The 13,812-nt window shown below is 41.7% G+C and overlaps 1 protein-coding gene across 1 annotated transcript in view; it reads right to left on the bottom strand.

Annotated features, from left to right (window-relative positions):
* Window positions 1–398: 398 nt before the first annotated feature.
* Window positions 399–13,812, bottom strand: part of TCAIM (T cell activation inhibitor, mitochondrial) — a gene marked incomplete at both ends in the record, with an annotated part of 36,860 nt that continues 23,446 nt past the window's right edge. The window contains 5 exons of the mRNA XM_079713636.1: window positions 399–639; window positions 7,269–7,400; window positions 8,363–8,595; window positions 12,558–12,649; window positions 12,941–13,038. Of these exons, the coding sequence (XP_079569762.1) occupies window positions 399–639; window positions 7,269–7,400; window positions 8,363–8,595; window positions 12,558–12,649; window positions 12,941–13,038 (796 nt within the window). The remainder of the gene's footprint in view (window positions 640–7,268; window positions 7,401–8,362; window positions 8,596–12,557; window positions 12,650–12,940; window positions 13,039–13,812) is intronic.

Below are 13,812 nucleotides of genomic sequence, written 5' to 3'. Positions count from 1 at the left end.
ATGAGTTCTGCAACTCCAGAGCTATACTGAACGAGACCTGTTTATACTTACCAACATTCACTCATAAAAAAATATATATATGTGTGTGTGTGTGTGTGTGTGTGTGTGTGTGTATATATATATATATATATATATATCTTTCACCCTGTAGAATCCTTTCTTTCTAACATCTTTTCAGCCAGTCCTGCCAATCAGATAAGAAACACTACAAGATTGGGAGATAAAACCTTTTTAAAACAAATTTCCTAATAGAAATTAATTTTTTAAAGGTCTACTTTTAAAGCAGCAGTTAGAAACTTTGTTCTTGTAACACATCAGTAATACTGTTACATCAAATTGTGGATTTAAATAAGTTTAGCAGTTTCTTATCTCTTTAAAAAATAATACAGATTTCTGTGTTATTTAATGGCTTCTCCATTCTTCCAATTCCAAGGAATACAAAGGTCTCCATCCTGCATAACAGAGTAAAAATGTGAAATGCACAGGTGCATCCCTTGTAGATAAGGCAGTGATTGTTCTAGAAGTCTCTTACAACAGTCCACCATTTGTATACTTGAAACGCTGGGCTCCTTATAAAACTTTTCCAGAGAAAATTTCTTCGTGGAAGCCTGCATCAATTCGTTTTCAATGACTTTCAACCTGTTATGTTGAAAACAAACATCTGATTGCCACAAGCTATAACCAAATAAAAGAACATAAAATGTAAAAGATATTTTTGTATATTGGGCCATAGCTTTCTACTCTCAACACTGAAAATGGTATCCACAAAGGCCAAATTATACGCTCAGAAGACTGTCCATAGGTATCTTGTAGCACCTATTATTTCCACATGTATCTCTAAGTATTTGTTAAATCTTTTTACCAGTAATGGGGTAAAGATAATTAATACAATAATTTTTTTGGCTTTTTAAAAATCTTTGTTTTTTATTTAACTTCTAATTAAAAAATGTTTTTAATTGAAGTATAGTTGATTTACAATGTTGTGCTGGCTTCTGGTGTACAGAGAAGTGATTCAGTTATACATACATATATCTACTCTTTGTCAGATTCTTTTCCCTTATAGGTTACTACAAAATATTGAGTATGGTTCCGTGGGCTCTACAGTAGGTCCTTGTTGTCTAATTAATGCATAATTCAAAAGCCTCTTATCCCTCCTCCGGGAGCAGCTGTTGGTGACTGAGAAAAGCAGAAAGCTGAGAGCACCACCGGCAGCTTCAGGAGGCCCTACAGTCCAACCCTGACCCGGGCAGGAGCGACTTCTGGAGATTCCTGAAAAACCCCAGGACCAGGGGCTGGAGGAGGCCGCCCTCCCCGCTCTCTCCCCACCAGGGCACAGGTTCTGTCTTCTGCCCGCCAAGGGTAAGACACAGGCGCTGCAAGTGAGGCAACCTGCAGAAAGTTGTGCGGGGGCTAGAAGGACAGGACCCAGATGTTAGCTTAGAACAGTGGTCTTTAAACGGCTCAGCAAGCCGAGGGTGGTGCAGAGGTGCTCTGAGGGCCCTCGTGGGTACGGACGGCCTCCAGTTCCTTTCCTCTTCAACTGGAGCACCTGCCAACCTTTATCTTTCTTTATCAATTGGGTTTCCACTTGAGAATCCACTTTATAAAGAGAGATGCAGCTCAAAGTGTCTGAAAACCACTGTCTCAGAACAGGCTTCATCTAAGGCAAGAAGGCTGCCTAACCAGCACCGAGTGGCTGCGATGCAGGCGGCCAGACTAGGGAGGGAAGGCGGGGCAGGGAGAGGAGAGAAGGCGGCGGGGAGGGGAGACTCAGCCGGGCCGGGGCAGACGGCTGCAGGGGGCCCAGGCCAAGGGGGCAGGCGGGACGGGACCAGCAGGAAATGGTTTCTTACCCTCCGTGTTGGAGGGGACAGGGATGAAGGCTCCGGAGCCCAGAGCCAGAAGGAGGCCAGGGGAGCACGAGCGTCAGTGGATCCGGTCGGTGAGTATTGACTGAAGCCTCCCATGTGCCAGGCCCCGACCCCAGCACTGGAGCGAACAAAGGAGACAAAGCCTCTGCCCTCATGAAGCTCACATGCTATCTGGGGCGGGGGGGGCGGGGGAGGAGCAGACAGTAAATGAACAAGGAAAACAGCGTGTCATAGGGAGATGGGCGGCAGGTGGGAGGGATGAGGGGAAGCTGCTGGGTGGCAGGGGAGCCGAGACCTGAGGCTGGGAAGGGGCGGAGCCTGAAGCCATGGGGGAGAAGGGCTCCAGGCAGGGGCGCAGCGCGTGTCCTTGAGGAGGTAAGAAGCTCCTCTCGCAGGAGCAGCAGGGGTGAGGGCAGCGTCTTAGGAGGCGAGTTCAGGAGGCCGACGGCGGGGCCTCGCAGGCAGGAGCACATCCGGGCTCTCAAAGGACCACTCGCTCCGGCTGCTCGGCTGAGAATCCACTGGGTGGGGGCGTGCATGCGGGGGCGTGGACACCGGACAGGGCATCACAGGATGGTGGAGGCTGAGACCCGGGCGCAGCGGGAAGGGACACGAGATGGGCGGGGTTCTGGAGAGACGGAGAACGTGGAGCTGAGAGGTCGGCCGGCCGGGATGTGGGGAATGAGGAAGCAGGACAGGAATCAAGATGGATCATGGGGTTTGATTTACCTCAGCAACTGGTGGATGAAACGCTCAAAAACTAAAATATTTGATTTTTATTTCTTTTTATTTTCCTTCCTTAAAAATCTACTGGCACTATTTCAAAGCTATAGAACGCCCAGTGTGAAAACAGAAAAAGCAGCAGATACGATGTAGCAAGATCATCAGGCCTCATAACGGAAGGTAGGTGAGACTTACAATTAATTAATTAATTAATTGATTTCTGGTTTATCCTTCAGTGCTTATTTTTTTAAAGATTTTATTGGGGTATAGTTGATTTACAACATTGTTAGTTTCAGGTGTAAAGCAAGGTGATTCAGTTATACATACACATATATTCTTTTCTCATATAGATTATCACAGAATATTCAGTAGAGGTCCCAGTACTATACACTAGGTACTTGTTGTTTTTCTGTCTTACATGTAGTAGTGTGTGTATGTTAATCCCAAGTTCCTGATTTATTCCTCCCCCCCCCAATGTTTCCCCTTGAGTAACCATAACTGTTTTTGAAGTCTAAGTCTGTTTCTGTTGTGTAAGCTCATTTGCATCATTTAAAAAAAATTAGATTCCAAATATGAGTGATAATCGTATTTATCTTTGTCTGACTCACTTCACTGAGTATGATCATCTCTAGGTCCATGCATGTTGCTGCAAATGGCATTATTTCATTCTTTATTATGGCTGAGTAATATTCCACTGTATATATGGACCACATCTTCTTTATCCACTCCTCTGCTGATGGACATTTAGGAAGCTTCCATGTCTTGGTTATTGTAAGTAGTGCTGCAATGAACATTGGGGTGCATGTGTCTTTTCAAATTATGGTTTTCTCCAGATATGCCCAGGAGTGGGATTGCCAGATCATATGGTAGTTCTATCCTTAATTTTTAAAGAAACCTCCATAATGTTCTTCATAGTAGCTGTTACCAGTTTCCATTCCCACCAGCAGCTTAGGAGGGTTCCCTTTTCTCTGCAACCTCTCCAGCTACTATAGTTTGTAGACTTTTGGGTAATGGCCATTGTGACCAGTGCAAGGTGAGACCTTGTTGCAGTTTTGATTTGTGTTTCTCTAATAATTAGGGATGTTGAGCATCTTGTCATTTTTTTTTAAACAGTGTGAATAATGTTACCTCTTGAAATTGGCTTCTTGAAATACTGCACTGATTTGAATTCTTTTTTGATTACTTATCCCAGGACATTTCTTGAGGACAGGTGTTATTTATTTACAGCCCTGCAGGCCTTGTGAATATTAAGACCTGGGCAGGTGTCACATCCCTAGAGCCTGAGCAGGCTTGGTTCCCAAGGCTGGACTGTCCTGGGGCTGAGGGAGCTGGGGAGGATCTGCCAGCAGATGAGCCCCTCCTTGGCCCTCTAGTGCCTGGTCCCCTCTGGATGGGACCACAGCCTCCAGGTCCAGGTGGGCCCTCCTACAGCTAAACCAAGCCTACTGCACCCAAAGGATTGTGGACTCTCTGGGCTGGAAGAGCTTTGAAAAGTCACCTGGTCTCCACGTCTCCTAGTGGTGGGGCTCCCACCTCCAGCTCCGTCCGTACAGTCGCCCTGCCTCTGGACAACAGCACACTCAGCAGAGCGGTTTTGCAGGGGTTGGGTATTGTCTGGGGGTGGAGGGGAAGGGGGAAGGGGCAGTGAGACAAAAGCCCTTGGGTGTTTGTTCTGGCACATTCCACTCTAATTTACAACCCAGAAACAAGAGTCTCGCTAAGGCTCTGGGTGCCCAAGGCAGCAGAGCTGGCATGAAGAAATCCTGCCGCTTTGTGGCCATTTCCCAGAAAAACAAGTTAAAAACCAGTGCTGAAGGGCACTTAATAGTCACAAGGCCTGGGGGCGCTGTAAATGACACCTGCCCTCAAGAAATGTCCTGGGATTGGTAATCGCAAAAGAATTCAAACAGGGCAGACTTTCAAGAAGCCAATTTCAAGAGGTAAATTTTACACTGTTGAAAAAAAAGGCACATGAAAAGATGCTCAACATCAGTAACTTAAAAAAAATTTTTTGTATTTTTATATTTTAACATCTTTATTGGAGTATAATTGCTGTACAATGTTGTGTTAGTCTCTGCTGTATAACAAAGTGAATCACCTATATGTATACATATATCCCCATATGCCCTCCCTCTTGTGTCTCCTTCCCACCCTCCCTATCCCGCCCCTCTAGGTCATCGCAAAGCACCAAACTGATCTCCCTGTGCTATGTGGCTGCTTCACACTAGCTATTTTACATTTGGTAGTGTATATATGTCCATGCCACGCTCTCAGTCCGTCCCAGGTTACCCTTCCCCCTCCTCGTGTCCTCAAGTCCATTCTCTACCTCTGCATCTTTATTCCTGTCCTGCCCCTAGGTTCTTCAGAACCATTTTTTTTTTTAGATTCCATATATATGTGTTAGCATATGGTATTTGTTTTTCTCTTTCTGACTTACTTCACTCTGTATGACAGACTGTAGGTCCATCCACCTCACTACAAATAACTCAGATAACTCAATTTCTTTTTTTATGGCTGAGTAATATTCCATTGTATATATGTGCTACATCTTCTTTATCCATTCATCTGTCGAACATCGCTAATTATTAGAAAGATGCAAAGCAGAACTACCATGAGGTACCACCTCACACCAGTTGGAATCACCATCATCAAAACATTTACAAACAATAAATGCTGGAGAGGCCACGGAGAAAAGGGAACTCTCCTATGTCACTGGTGGGAATGGACATCAGTAACAGCCACTATGGAGAATAGTATGGAGGTTCCTTTAAAAAACTAACACTAGAGCTATTATAATATGAGCCAGCAATCCCACTGCTGGGGCGTATATCTGCAGAAAACCATAATTTGAAAAGCCACATACACCCCAACGTTCACTGCAACACTATTTACAATAGCCAAGACATGGAAGCAACCTAAATGTCCATAGACGGAGGAATGGACAAAGAAGATGTGGTACATACATAGAATGGAATATTACTCATCCATTAAAAAGAACAAAATAGGGCTTCCCTGGTGGCGCAGTGGTTGAGAGTCTGCCTGCCGATGCAGGGGACACGGGTTTGTACCCCGGTCCGGGAAGATCCCACATGCCGCAGAGCGGCTGGGCCCATGAGCCATGGCCGCTGAGCCTGCACGTCTGGAGCCAGTGCTGCGCAACGGGAGAGGCCACGACAGTGAGAGGCCCGTGTACCGCCAAAAAAAAAAAAAAAAGAACAAAATAATGCCATTTGCAGAAACATGGATCGACCTAGAGATGATCATACTAAGGGAAGGAAGTCAGAGAAAGACAAATATGATATCACATGTGGAATCTAAAGAAAAAGTGATTCAAATGAACTTATTAACAACACAGAAACAGACTCATAGAGTTCGAAAACAAACTTATGGTTAGAAAAGGTAACGACACAAACACAAATGCTCACCAACCAGTCCAGAAGCAGGCTATTTGTTAAATAGGATCTGGCCAGGAACTGTCACCAATTCCACAAGTGAAACAGATATGTGACTCCTTCACTTATTTGATGCATAAAATGACCCCATCATCTCCTGGGAAACGGATCATGTCCACAGCCCTCCTGTGTGGCCACCCTTTCTCTGTTTCACATCCTTGGCTTTTTAAACAAGCAATTTGTGTAGATCGAGGAGAGAACGGGCAGCAAGGCCAGAGAAGTAAGTAACCAGAGGGGGGCCCCAGCAGCACACTCGGACAATCACCCCGGTCCTCCACCCACCAGGCTCCTGCCCCCCACCCTCCTTACCCTCCGCCCCAGACACATCAGCTTCGGCCTCCTCGGCCACAGCCTCTGCTTCCTGTTCCCTTCCCAGAGCATCAGCCTTGGCTCCTCTCACGCATGACGCCTCTCCGTCCACCACCCCTGACACCGAGGGCACCTGCGTCTCCTGTGAGCCTGGGCACCAGGCCTTCATCGTTCTACCAGTGGCGCCTTGCACAGCTTCTGATCCACAACGGTCACAGCAAATGACGGCTGCATGAATGAATGAATCCCTGCTAGCCAAACCTCCTTAGGCCACATCTTTAGGAAAACCACCCTGTTTTGAATATACTACTCTCCCTTTCTTCATAGTAGATCCATGAAACATCATCAACACTATCTCACTGCCTACAAAACTACTGACTATAACAGGATTCCTTCAAAGATACAAATGGCATAGAGACAGCACTGCTTATGAGCCAAAACCCTTTTTCACTTTAAGATTTGTTCTCCATTTAATGACAGTGCAGACGAGGCTTGTTTTCTATCAGCAGATTTCAAAATTTTAAACAGTGAAGATTCCAATTAATCAAGTAGTAACTGAATTTTCCCCCCTTGTTGCCACCCTTTTCCATCTGCACAGTTTCTTTCTGATACTCTTATCTTTCATTCTGCTCCTGAGTTGACTTTTATATTAGCAAGCCCTGCTTCTCAAATTGAGGTACATGGTGGGAATGCAACTGAGGTTATTATACTGAGAAAACAGCCACATCCAATCCCTGGCACAACCGGGGGGGAATAAATAAATATGTTACTCCTAAGTGACATACAGTTTAATACAGTCGCTTTCCTAAGTTCAATACAGTTTTAATTTCCCCTACTTATGAGTTCTGACTACCTGAATATTTTTAACGATTAGATGGAATGGTAAGACAGGAAGAGAGCTAAGAACACTCACTCTTCTTTTCTTTTCATGTTCTCTCTTGCCTGTTGGGCTTTGGTGAGAATAAACCACTGGAGGTTTGCTGGATCGCAGAGGATCGGAATGTTAAAATGCCCAAGTTCGTGCAAACTTGGAGCATATCTGTCACTGTAATAAAGCATACATAAAAGGAAAAATCAGCGACCTCTCCACTCCCATTCCACCCCCAAAGAAACGATTTTCTTAGTCCGATTAATGGATAAGGAACTCATCAAGAAAATCCACTTTAAAGGTACAGTAAGTCCCCTACATATGAACGAGTTCCGTTTCGAGAGTGCGTTCCTAAGTCCAGTTTGTTTGCTAAGTCCAACAAGTTAGCCTAGGTACCCAACTAACACAATTTGGTTATATAGCACTGTACTGTAGTAGGTTTATAATACTTTTCACACAAAGACTACATAAAAAACAAACACTTGAAATAAAGATACTGTACTACTGTACTCTCTACAATACTGTACAGTGAAGTACACAAAAGCACAACCACTTGTAGAGAATGCATGCATGTGACAATGTACAGCAGACACATGAACTAACTTATGAGATTGGACAGGTGAACGCACGTTTGCATCTTTGAAAGTTTGCAACTTGAAGTTTCATATGTAGTGGACTTCCTGTGTAGCAGAATTGATTTGAAGTTTTGCTGTCCCCAAAGAGACACACTATCAGGATGACCACACCCTTCCTGGCCCTGTGACCTTCCTCATCTGTAAGATGGGGGTAGTAACCCACTCCATGGTGAGGTTGTGAGAGCTAGAAATAATGCATTTAAGTACCAAGCACAGTGCCTGATATGCACACTGTTGATTTCACATTAGTATAATCCTATAAAGTTTTCCACAGGACTGATTTGCCCTGTAAGTGGCAATATATTTACAGAATGTTCTAGAGACTCAATCTTTCAATCCTCTCATGTTGGCTTTTCTCATGTGTAAGAGTGTTGCCAACAGAGGTGGTGACCTTCCTTTCTTTAATTCCTAAGAATCACACATGGAAATACAAAACAATTTCATGCATGGACACACACAGCCCATCTGAGTGAATGAATAAAAGTAATTGTTTTAGATACTTGCCTGTTAAGGATCATTTGCAAACCACGCAAACTCCGAGGGTGAAAAGGTATTCGACTTTTCAAGAGTCTATTATAGAACACGTTGAGAAGAGAGTAATATTCTTCAAGTGTCAACACTGGCTGTAATTCTTCGATATAAACAACTTGGATGCCACCTAGAAGATAGCTTATTTGGTCCTCCAGAAGCATCAGCCTCCTCTGCAGGTCAAAATAACTTGGTAATCTTTCAAAAAGCTACAGTGTTTTTTTTTTTGAAAAAAAAGGGAAGGAATATTTAGTTTTATGGTACTTTAACAGTCCAAGTTTAGGACGCCAATAAATGGTACTGAGAAATTCTAACAAGAAAATTATAAATTATTTTACTAGAAGGGAAGTTCAAGTAAGCAATAAGAAAAAAGCTATGGAATGCTGGAAATATTAATATTCAAAACAAACCACCCTAAATCTTAGGAACTTTTAGCTAGGAATTGAAGAGATTGCAGAAGAAAAGAAATATGTTCCAAATAAAAATAAGTGTTAAGTACTAACATTTAAATATTCAGGTGAGAATCTCAAATTAGGTTAGAAAGATTAAATGGTGTAATAAAGGTTTTAGAAATAAAGTCTACATATTTCAATTCCAAGTCTATTCCTTCGAATTTCTATTCTATTAGAAAGTCTATTCCTTCAGAATTTCCCTTAATTCAACTAAATTCAATTATGGAGCACCTACCATGTACTTAAGTACTAAACTGAGTCCTTGAAATATAGAGATTATAAGAATTTGTGTCCCTGTTTGCCAGGGCTCATGGTAAGGGTGCAGGGAAACAAAACAAGAATCAGAATTCAGCGTACCAAGTGCCACATAAGGGTGAAGGGACTGGAGGGTCAAGCAAAAGTTTCTAAAGACGTCTAATGTAACCAATATGAAAAGATAAAGAGGATTTAGAGAAGGTTAGATGCATTGCTAATTATTAGAGAAATGCAAATCCAAACTACAATGAGGTACCACCTCACATTGGTCATAATGGCCATCATCAAAAAGTCCACAAATACCAAATGCTGCAGAGCATGTGGAGAAAAGGGAACCCTCTTACACTGTTGGTGGGAATGTAAGTTGCTGCAGCCACTATGGAGAACAGTAGGGCGGTTCCTTAAAAAACTAAAAATAGAGTTGCTATATGATCCAGCAATCCTAATCCTGGGCATATATCCAGACAAAACTATAATTTGAAAAGATATATGCACCCCAATATTCATAGCAGCACTATTCGCAATAGCCAAGACATGGAAACAACCTAAATGTCTATTGATGGATGGATAAAGAAGATGTGGTCCATATATACAATGGAATATTACTCAGCCATAGAAAATAATGAAACAGTGCCATCTGCAGCAACATGGATGAACCTAGAGATGACCAAACTAAGCGAAATAAGACAGAGAAAGACAAATACCATATGACATCACGTATACGTGGAATCTAAAATATGACAGAAATGAACTTATCTACGAAGCAGAAACAGACTCACAGACACAGAAAACAAACTTATGGTTACCAGAGGGGGAAGGAGGTGGGGGAGGAATAAATTAGGAGTTTGGGATTAGCAGATACAAACTACTAAATATAAAATAGATACACAACAAGGTCCTCTTGTATAGCACAGGGAACTATATTCAATATCCTGTAATAAGCCATAATGGAAAAGAATATGAAAAAGAATATGTGTATGTATGTATAATTACTGAATTACTCTGCTGTATACCAGAAATTAATACAACATTGTAAATCAACTATATTTCAATTTTTAAAAAAAGGAATAGAGGAGGTTAGCTGCATGTGGGAAAGTTTCAGGGGAAGAAAAAAGCATGTGCAAACCTGGGAGCACCAATAGGGACAAAGCAGGTTCAAAAACAAGGAGTTTGGTGTGGCTGGAGGGTGGCACACGTGGCCTAAGTGGAAGGAGGCGAGGCTGAAGAGGCAGGTGGCGCTGGGTCGGGGAAGGACCTGTGTCCTACATATGGACTCAGATTTTATACAGAAAGTTGCAGTTATATTAGAGGAGTTGAAAGGCATCAAAAACTCTGCTATAATAAAAGCAATAGCAGTATAAAAATTCTACAAAGTATTTATAATATACTTCTAACACTTTTTGAAAAACAATTTTACTACCTACTTTTCAATTTTTCTCTAAACGAGTTATTCATGTGTAAATGGTAGCTACGTTTTAAACACCTTTAATTTTGAGATAACTGTAGATTCACACGTCTTTCACCCAGTTTCTCCAATGGTGACATCTTGCAAAACTATATACAATCACAACCAGGAAACGGACATGGCTACAGTCCACTAACCTTGTTCAGATTTCATCAGTCTTACTTGCACTCATGTGTATTTAATCATATGCAGATTTATCACATGTAGAGATTCATGTGACACGACCACAGTCAAGACATAGAAGAGTTCCATCACAAGGATCCCCTCTGCTGCACTTCCATAGCCACCCCGACCCCTGCAACCACTAATCTGTTCTTTCTATAATTTTATTATTTGAAGAATGTTATATAAATGGAATCATACAGCATGTATTCCTGTAAGATTGACTTTTTTCACTTTGTACAATGCCCTTGAGAGCCACCCAGGCTGTTGCCTGTATCAGCAGCTCATTCCTTCTTACCACCGAGTGGTGTTCTGTTGCATCGATGTGCCAAGTTTTGTGTCACCATTCAAACACTGGAGGGTATTAGAGTTCTTCCTAGTTTTTTGCTATCACGAACATTTGTGTACAGTTTTGGTGTGAATATAATTTTTCATTTCTCTAGTATAAAGGCCCAAGAGGGCAGCTGCCAAACCACATGATAAACACGTGTTTACTATTATAAGAAACTGCCAGACTCTTTGCCAGAGTGCCTGTGCCACTTTACATTCTCAACAGGAACGGATGAGTGATCCAGTTTTTTTGCATCCTCGCCAGCATTTGGTGGTGTCATTATTTTTCAGTTTAGCCATTCTGACAGGTGTGCAGTGACATCTCATTGCATTTCCCTATGGTTTTTCATGTGTTTATTCGTCATCTGTATGTCCTCTTCTGTGACATATCTGTTCATGTTCTTTGCCCACTTTCTAATTGTTTATTTTTTTACTGTTGAGCTTTGAGAGTCCTTTATATATTTAGATACAAAGACTTTGTCAGGTAGGTGGTTTGCAAATATTTTCTACCAAATATTTGATTTGAACAGATATTTCACCAAAGAAGATATATGGATGGCAAAAGAGCACATGAAAAGATGCTCACCACCATTCATCATTAGAGAAATGCAAATTAAACCCACAATGAGATAGAACCACACACCTCTTAGAGTGGCTAAAATTAAAAAGATGACCATAGCAAGTGTTGGCAGTTTCTCAAAAAGTTAAAATACCCTAACATATCTGGCCATTCCACTTTTAGGTATTTACCCAAGGGAAAAGGAAATATATGTCCATATAAACTTTGTAGATAAATGTTCATAGCAGCTTTATTTCTAGTAGCCAAAAGCTGACACAACCCAACATCCATCAATAAGTGAATGGATAAACAAACTGGTATATCCATATGATGGAATACTACGTGGAAATAAAAAGGAATAAATACACACAATAGCATGGATGAATCTCAAATTATGCCAAATGAAAGAAATCAGATCCTAACCCCAACATACTCTGATTCCACTTATATAAAACTCTAGAAATATAAACTAATCTATAGTGACAGAAAGCAGACCAGTGGTTGCTTGGGTAGCGGGTGGTGGATGGAAGAGACGGTTTACAAGGGACATGAGCACTCTTTTGTGGGTGATGGATGTGTTCACTATCCTGATTATGGTAATGGTTTCACGGGTATTTACATATGTCACATCTCATCAAATTATACCCACTAAATATGAACAGTTTATTGTAAGTCAATTATACCACAGTAAATCTGCTAAAAACAAAACAAACAAAACAACAGAATGAAGGCCTTTAGGCTATGCTTCAGAAAAGACTATAAAATTTCCAAATAAAAACGGACTTAGAAATCAGTCCTCTAAGAATTTAAACTACAAAATATTACGCATCTGATCTGCAAACAGATGATTCAAATTTCTTTCAGTTTACTGACATATTAGCATAGTTTGAAACAAAAGTATGTCGATAACAAATTAGAGATTATTTTTGCTTTTAAGCTTTTTCTTACTTTTGTCCAGTGATGATGGACATCCATTGTTCCCAGCATCACATGGCCCACTGCACTCATCCCGGACCGGTCTGTAAATATTATCGTACATCCTGATGGTAAAACACAAACCTTTGGTCACTGTCCAGAGAGGCTTCCTTCTTTCAGCACTGTGCAAATAATTATGTGAACTTCACGTATCAACTCAGGATTAAATTCGGTAGAAGCTTAAACCCTAATTTTATGTCACTGTTTAAGTCAAAGGAACAGATTTTAAAATTCAGCTGATACAAAGTCACATCTATCAATACAAAGACTTTTAACACGTAGCTTTCCTCTAGAATTTACAGATGTGTATAGCCGTTAAGGGATATGGATTTCGGAAGTGAATGGAAATTGTTTACCTTTTGCATTTTTAAGGCTTTCCAAGTTCTGCTGGGCTAAGCGGCCTAAACTGTGCAGCTGGCTGCAGCGGTGGGCGATGCCCCAGCTCCTCTGCCACCTGGTCCAACAGAGCACACGGCCCATTAACACCCATGTCCCCACAGAGGGAGGCACACACTCGCCCCCACTGCTTGACTCCTGTGAAAGCCAAGGAGTTGCTTTCTCAAGGAGACACACAACATGTTTCCAAACTAACTCATTTTTCAAGAAGCAGCCAAATGGGAAATGAATCATTTACCAGAGGGTAAAAATCTTAGCACTATATGCAGCTATCCAAAGACTGAAAACAGGCAAATACACTGTGTTGTTTCTCTTAAAATAGAGGATGAAATGGGGAAAACGTTGACAAAGATCTTTTTCTTCTTTACATTGTTTAATGACAATGATGTTGTCTTAGATTTAAGTTCCAACTAGGAATTCCAGTTTGGTTTATCAGAATTTTTTTTATCATATTCTAGAGAAAATGATTTTTACGACATCGTGTAATCTGCTCATTTTATAGATGAGCATTATTACATCTCAGTGACAAAATGGAACTTGATATTCACATGATGTCACAGAGGCACTTCTGTGTATGTGTAAAGAGCACCGGTATTAAGTAGTATCAGAAAACCAACCTTCGAATTCTAATTCTGTGATTTACTAGCTCTGTGACCTTCAACAAACTGCCTCTAGTCTTCCTAAGGTTTCCCTTCATGCTTGCCCAGTGGGGACACTTCTTATAGCACAGGTAGTGTAAATCATAGGGGATGAACATGTGAAGGAGGAAGGCGCTCAACAGGCTTTCAGAAAACTTAGGTTCCTTCTTCATCCTAACACCAATTCTGATGAA

This window comes from Hyperoodon ampullatus (assembly GCF_949752795.1).
Source record: "Hyperoodon ampullatus genome assembly, chromosome: 10".
In the NCBI taxonomy this organism is placed as follows: domain Eukaryota; kingdom Metazoa; phylum Chordata; class Mammalia; order Artiodactyla; family Ziphiidae; genus Hyperoodon; species Hyperoodon ampullatus.
The sequence above is the reverse complement of the archived record's forward strand: the minus strand, read 5'-3'. Positions and strand labels throughout refer to the sequence as shown.